The sequence below is a fragment of the Ranitomeya variabilis genome, chromosome 1 (assembly GCF_051348905.1).
Source record: "Ranitomeya variabilis isolate aRanVar5 chromosome 1, aRanVar5.hap1, whole genome shotgun sequence".
In the NCBI taxonomy this organism is placed as follows: domain Eukaryota; kingdom Metazoa; phylum Chordata; class Amphibia; order Anura; family Dendrobatidae; genus Ranitomeya; species Ranitomeya variabilis.
Window position 1 is genome coordinate 598463114 of NC_135232.1, and position 7953 is coordinate 598471066.

Genomic DNA, 7953 nt, shown 5'->3' on the forward strand with positions numbered 1-7953 from the left:
GTGCCAGTCTGTATATCAGTCTTGCATATCAATTCAAATGTCGATTTCTCAGTAACGGAGGAACAGACTGTCTATGTACAAATATTGCTGTACCTTTCTTTGAAAGCGATACATGCACATATAAATAGTTTGTGGGGGGGTGAAATCCCGCTGACAGATTCCCTTTAAAGCAGGTTTTGTATACAGTCCAAGCAGACCTTAGAATATTATTTTTTTCAGTGAATTTGGAGCATTTGCAATTCACCGCTAATCAATTTGTCAGAAATCTAATTTATTTTTAAATATTCTGCAAAATTGTTGAATTTGAATTTCAAGACATTCACTCACCTCTATAAATCAATATGTAAAAAGTGTGAAAAAATGTATTGAAACACAAAGTATTCTTCACCTGGGATTCTTTTTTTATTTTCCAGGGTAATGCTACTGAATGATAATTGTTGTGAGGTATTTTGACATTCATTAGAACATACTCTTAATCTGTACTGACTAGTGTGAACAGGTATTTATCAGCTATGCACATGTGGTTGATGTAAATGTTCTTCATATTTTGCCATTTTTTAATGCAGCAGCTGCTTAACTTAAACTATTAAAATACAACTCAAATTACCTGTTGGCTACTTTTGTGTTTTTCTCACTCGGCTGTGATCTGTTCCTATCTATAGTTAGTGTAATATCAAGCTCCTTTATGACCATTGGCCACAACTCTGCTTGTTCAGATGAACCGCTGTGCATTTGCAGAAGCCCATCACAGGTTTTCTGGCAAGTGAGAACATAGATAGCAGTGGAGAAATAATAAGACACTTGCATTTAAACCACTATAAAAAAAAACTGAAATAGGTAATTGCTAGATATATAGTAAACAACTAAGTGTGGGTACGTTACAGTCTGCAGGTCATTTTATAGAAGTATTTTCTTGATTGTTTGTGCCTCTTTGCTCCTGTCCAGAAACTTCAAAATTTTTAAAATATGTAAATACATCGTGCCTCAATGGCAAGCAGTGTACTGGTAGAATATAGCAGGAAGACTACTGCATTGTTGTGACAAAACACCAGGGATACTAAATAGTGATGAGCGAGCATGCTCAGATAAGATGTTATCCAAGCATGCTCAAATGCTAATAGAATATCTTTGGCGTGCTCTAATACCATGTTTGAGTCGCCATAGCTGCATGTCTCACGACTGTTAGACAGCGCAACACATGCAGGGATTGCCTGTTTCTTAGGCAATCTCTGCATGTATTGCGGCTGTCAAACAGCAGTGAGAAATGCAGCCACAGTGAATCAAACATAGTATTAGAGCACGCCAAAGATACTCTATTAGCATTTGAGCATGCACAGATAATACTATATCCGAGCATGCTCACTGATCACTACAGCACAACTATATGATCAGTCAACCTCCAGTTCAACAGGTACATATGACACAGATGCCTTTTTTGTATCATGATCAGGTATGCGGTTCTGCATACTGAGAGCAGTGATGAGATTAGAATTTGACCCGTAAATGGAATTTGCATCAATAGTATTGTTTGTGAATCAAATGTGTCTCAATAAGCTCTCGGGTCTTAAGAGACACCGGAACATAAGAAATGTAGGGAGAAATACAGGTGATTGTCACAAAATTAGAATATCATCAAAATGTTCATTTTTTTCAGTTCTTCAATACAAAAAATTAAACTCATATATTAGATAGAGTCATTACAAACAGGATCACTCTCATAAAAATAAGCAAAGCCTGAATTGGCCCACACTTTTCCACACCACTGGATGACAATAGCACAAAAATATTCAATATTATTATGAGGTACACCAGATGTTGCCTTTCAGGGGTCTATGGATGACCCTAATCATACTTTATGTGTCTGGCTTTGCACTTTCTGCAAAGCCTTTATGACTGTATCAGAACATAAACTAAACTTTCAGAATATATACGTTCAAAATGTTGTTATGGATTCAGTGACTTTTTCAACATGGTTATTGTTACATTAAGGTGGTATGTAAAACGTACAAAAAGCATAGAAAAATAGTTCCAGATTAGATTACTCATCCATACAGTATTACGTGCTTTCTGTCACATTTTCATGGTATGTAGCATTAGAAAAAAGCATTTGAAAATGTTGCTTGTTTCTTCACATTTCTTACCCATACACTATTCGAAGATCTTGGGTAAATTTTTGTGATATATAAGACTATAAAAAAAGTTAAAAATTTTTGCTGGGTTCCATTTCTCAGCCATACAGTATTACGTTTTCTCGGATACATTTTGTTCGTATGTAGCAAAAACTTTTTTTTAACATTTTATTGTTATTATTTTGGTCACCCATAGACTTTTCCATGGTCTGGAGTACAATTCCTTAGGATATAACCATCAAAACAACTTGTTCAAAATTTATCGGTATTATATTGCTCATCCATGGGATATTTCGGTAAATCTTCTTGGGTACATTTAGTTGCTACATAAGCCTCCATAAACGTGTTTCAAATTTATCGGTATCATATTGTTCACCCATAGAGCATTGCATCTTCTTTGGTACATTTCACTGCTATAAAAGCATCAAAAAAATAGTTTAAAAATGTATCACTATTATATTGATCACCCATAAGGAAGTACAATTTTAGGGGTACATTTAGTTGCTATATAAGCCTCAAAAAGATTGTTCAAAATTTATCGGTATCACACTGCTCCCCATAGTGTATTACATCTTCTCGGGTACAGTTTGTTGCTATATAAGTCACCAAAAACCTGTACAAAATTTTAAGCTGTGTACACACGTTGCAGATTGGGTGCTTTTTTGTTTGCTTTTTTCCGTAAGGATTTGTGACAAAATCTAAATCAAAACCTGAAGACAGTAAAGTGAATGAGAAACCATTTTTGACTTGCAGATTTGGTGCAGAAATTAATCTTGAACATGTAAATTCTCTGTGCGTTTTTTGCCCTGCGTTTTTCACCATTGACTTCACTCAAATCAACCAAAACACAGGGCAAAAAAAGCAAAAAAAATGCGGCAAAAACACCAATACACGTTTTTGCAGCTGCATTTTAAATACCAACAGATGCAGAAATGGTGCAGAAATTATACCTAATGTGTGCACATATCGGTGTTTCTCATGAGATTGTAATGTTTTATTGTTACTCATTAAAGTGGAGTAAAAGTTTGACATTGTTCTCAGCAGCGATCTGGGGGTCAGAGAAACTTCCAGGTGTCTTCCCCATGCTGTTCTCCTTCCATTCAGCACTATGCCCATTCATTTGAACATTTTCACTGCCCCATACTTCTTTGTAGGGTCTGCTGGAAAAAAAAATTGGCTTTCCCATTGACTCCCATAATACTCGTTACTCGCATTAGGAACCGTTCGGTTCGAGTAACGAACATCTGAACATTTTAGTGCTCGCTCATCTCTACACAAGACATACACAACACATAATAAATGAATAATTATTAATAAGTGTCAAAAAAAAAATAATTTTATTAGTTAAACCCTAAAATTTTGTTTCTTTAATTTTGTAAGTTTTCTAGCTAAACTAACATTGGCTCTAAACAATTGCTTTCTATAATCTCGGATAACCTCTCTCCAAAGACAATGCTACACAGCTAATTGGCTCTCATGTCGTCAAAGCCAAATAAATTGTACATTTTTAATTGGACCATGCTCATAGGAACAAAAATAGCTGCAAGATAGAATTTAAAGCCACTACCTGAATTAGTTGTGTACCCAGCTTCACAAGTATGGCATAGGGGAACACAACATAGATGGTGAACATCTCCATATTGAGGAAATGATTGTTATAGCTATCCAGATTAATTAAAAATTTACAATCAGGTAATTTACAGTAAATACTCTATTTTCCAAGACTAAGTCGATCAGCATACTAGTGCTAAGTCCAGGTGGCTATTCCTTATACTAACCTAATAGTGTTATGTTTTGTAGAAATCTAATTCTCTATTTTTGCAATCTTTGCTGACTCTTCTACCTTTTTATGCTGATTTTTAAACTTTTGGAGCCAATATTTCACATTTAATAGGATTTTAATTCATAATTTCAATTTAAATATATTTCATTATTCCCAAGATTAGTATTTGACTATTCATTAGTAAACTCAATTTCACACACCAAAAAATATGTATGTCAATGCTGTTGATCATGTGAACCAAACTTTCGTAAGAACTTTTATTCTTCTGGGACTTTCCAATATTTTTGGTCTTAAGATTCTTTTCTTCGTGTTGTTTTCGATTATGTACATGTTAACCTTAGGCGGAAACCTCTTACTGATAATTGTGGTTAAACTCAACCCCAAACTTCAGATATCCATGTACTTTTTATTGAGTAACCTGTCAATGGTTGATATTTGCTTCTCCTCCACTGTAGTACCTAAAATTTTATTAAACACAATATCAAAGGATAGAAGTATTTATTTTGCTGGATGTGCGGCACAAATGTATTTTCATTTGGCTCTAGGTGGCACTGAATGTTTTCTCCTGGCCATCATGGCATATGATAGATATATAGCTATATGTAACCCATTGCGTTACTCATCAATCATGGACAGGAGACTGTGTGTAAGTCTGGTCACTGGATGTTGGATTTTGAGTTTTATAAATTCATTTATTCTTACTTTTTTAACATTTCAACTTCCTTACTGTAAATCTAACCTGATCAATCACTTTTTCTGCGAAATGCCTCCACTCTTCCGACTTTCCTGCGGAGACATTTTTTACAATGAGTTGGCAGAGTATATTTCAGGTGCTATAGTTGCTCTTGGTTCTTTTTTGCTAATTCTTTTGTCCTATCTTTGCATTACCATAACTGTCTTAAAAATCCATTCTAATAAGGCACGGCAAAAGGTGTTCTCGACATGTGCCTCCCACATATTTGTAGTATCTCTCTACTATGGCACCATCATGTTTATGCATCTACATCCCAGATCTGCTTCTTCTTCAGAGCAAGACAGAGTTGTGACGATCCTCTACACAGTGGTGACTCCAATGCTAAATCCCATCATCTACAGTATAAGAAACAAGGATATTAAAGAAGCCATCAGAAAAACAATAAGTAATGTCATGCATCACTGATTTTGATGCCACAATATAAGATTTAGTTCTTAAAATGATATTAAATCATCGTTGATGGTCAAGTAAAAATTGCATGTTGTATTCATTTTGCATGGATAGTTTTCGAACAATGGAAAGAGTATCTGTAGGAATAATACAACATAACATACAGAGCGCTATAAGTCATTATTACAAGTATAGCCTACACATGAAACTAGTGCAACTGGAAAAAAGAAGAGAGGAACTTGGTTAGGTTGGGTAAGACATAGAACCTAATGGTAATTATTGGTTCTAAAGTCAACTCAAAATGGGGTTGTCTAGTGCTAAATCTCCAGTGATCGTTATCCTTGTCTTCACATAGATTGATACTCATGCTTTGGCAGGCCAATCTGACCCAATTATTTGCTAACATGTTAAAATGCAATGTGATTACAAGCAGTAAAGTAGTAGTAAAGGGTAACATTTGATAAAAATATAACCATTGAATATTTTGAAAGTAAATTGAAAGGTTCCACAATTGGGGATTACAAGTGCTTTATTCCTGTGTTTTCTCCTGAACTGTCCAAAGGAAGTAGAAGACCTTTTTCTGTAAGTTTGGTAATGCTATCTATAGTTGCCATAAGTGCAGTATATTGGGTACTGACATCAGCAGCCCAAATCAGCAATTTTTAAAAAAATGCATGCTGCTCTATTTCTAGGGCTATGAGTTTTTTTTACTATATACAGAGGGGAACATAAGTATTTAATAATCAAAATGTTGTATTTGCACTGCATTGTATCCTAATATTGGACAAACATGGTTAAAAGGAACCTGTCACCCCGTTTTTTCCGTATGAGATAAAAATACCGTTAAATTGGGCCTGAGCTGTGCGTTACAATAGTGTATTTTGTGGACCCTGATTCCCCACCTATGCTGCCGAAATACGTTACCAAAGTCGTCGTTTTCCCCTGTTAATCAGGCTGGTCTGGTCAGATGGGCATGGTGACATTGCTGTTTCTATCCCCAGATCTAGCTTATTTTTCCGTTGGTGGTGAAGTGGTTTGCGCATACCCAAGTGTCGAATCCACTGCACAGGGGAGGAAAAAGAGCACGATCTGCAATATTCCCCTGGTGATCGGTGGGGGCGGCCATCTTACTGTGGCCGCGTGTGCGCAGATGGAGCGCTCTGCTGCCCGGGGCTTCAGGAAAATGGCCGCGGGATGCCGCGAGTGCGCAGATGGAGATCGCGGCGGCCATTTTCCTGAAGCCGAGATGCGAACACTGCTTCAGGAAAATGGCCGCCGCGATCTCCATCTGCGCACGCAGGGCATCCCGTGGCCATTTTCCTGAAGCCCCGGGCAGCAGAGCGCTCCATCTGCGCACGCGCGGCCACAGGAAGATGGCCGCCCCCACCGATCACCAGGGGAATAGCGCAGATCGCGCTCTTTTTCCTCCCCTGTGCAGTGGATTCGGCACTTGGGCATGCGCAAACCACTACGCCACCAATGGAAAAATAAGCAAGATCTGGGGGAAGACACCACGCCCATCTGACCAGACCAGCCTGATTGACAGGCGAAAACAGCGACTTTGGTAAAGTATTTCGGCAGCATAGGTGGGGAATCAGAGTCCACAAAATACACTATTGTAACGCACAGCTCAGGCCCTATTTAACGGTATTTTTATCTCATACGGAAAAAACGGGGTGACAGGTTCCCTTTAAAACATGTGAGCATCTGAATACATGTGACACAATAAATAATTTTGCTGACAGGATAGTACTCTGCTCTGTGTTACCGTGAAAGCTGCAGGACTGCTGAAATTGATAGTGTCCTCATCCGATATCAAGTTCCCACTGCATAGTAGCGTTCAGTATTCTGGGACGCTCTCCTGGCCGGTGACAGACATCCCTCTGTAGCTGCGATAGCTCCGGTCCGTGTGGCACGAGAGTCAGGTACCGCTAAGAATGCCAGTAAGGTACGCTGAGCTTGCAGGACCTTACGTGACATCATGGTCATGTGATAGATCACGTGCCTGGCTACGGGGTATAAGCTAGACCAATTGTCCTACGCTTTTCGGAATTCACAGTTTCCTTCTTCAGGGATGGTCTAGAATAAGCCGTGTGTCCTTTTCTATCATCTGGCAGTCCTTATGCATAGAAGGCAAACATTTCAATCTCACTATTGAGGCCCATTGGCATTAGGATTTCCAATTCAAAAATCCACCTACTTTCCTTGCAGGACTTTTGATGGATATAATTCCCCTTTCTCCATCTTTTTTTTAGCTATTTGAAGGCCTGTGATGGTGGTGCCTTTAACTGATCCTCCATTGTGTATTAAAAAGTGGTTGGAAAGTGGGTGGCCAGTGAATTTTTTATTAATATTACGCAGATGTTCTCTTATTCTTACATATAGTGGACGTTTTGATCTTCCTATATATAGTTTGCCACAAGGGCATTTCATGGCATAGATTACTCCTTCTGTGACACATGTAATAAATTCCTTGATGGCAAATTCTTTAGTACCATTGGAAGTACCATTTACCATTTAGGGACAAAAATGGTGGCATTGTCCCATTATTTGCAGCCGGTATCCTAAACAATGCTAGCGCCCACAGTTTATTTTCATTTTTATTTTTATGTATAAGTATTTAATACACTGCTGATTTTGCAAGTTTTCCCAACTACAAAGAATGGATATTTCTGTAATTTTTATTGTAGGTACACTTCAACTGGGAGAGATAGAATCTTTAAAAAAAATCCAGAAATTCACATTGTATGATTTTTACATAATTAATTTGCATTTTTTTGCATGAAATAAGTATTTGATACAATAGAAAAATAGAACTTAATATTTGATACAGAAACTTTTGTTGCAGTTACAGAGGTCAGGCGTTTCCTGTAGCTCTTTACTAAGTTTGCACACAC

General features: G+C 37.6%; 1 protein-coding gene across 1 annotated transcript; it reads left to right on the forward strand.

Annotated features, from left to right (window-relative positions):
- The first annotated feature begins 4120 nt into the window (after positions 1–4120).
- On the forward strand, positions 4121–5071 carry LOC143797853 (olfactory receptor 5V1-like). The gene has a single exon (XM_077281091.1). It carries the CDS (start codon positions 4121–4123, stop codon positions 5069–5071), a length of 951 nt encoding a protein of 316 aa, XP_077137206.1.
- The last annotated feature ends 2882 nt before the right edge of the window (positions 5072–7953 follow it).

Coding starts and splice junctions, on each gene's coding strand:
- LOC143797853 (XM_077281091.1), top strand. CDS start 4,121: ATGTATGTCAATGCTGTTGATCATGTGAACCAAACTTTCGTAAGAACT.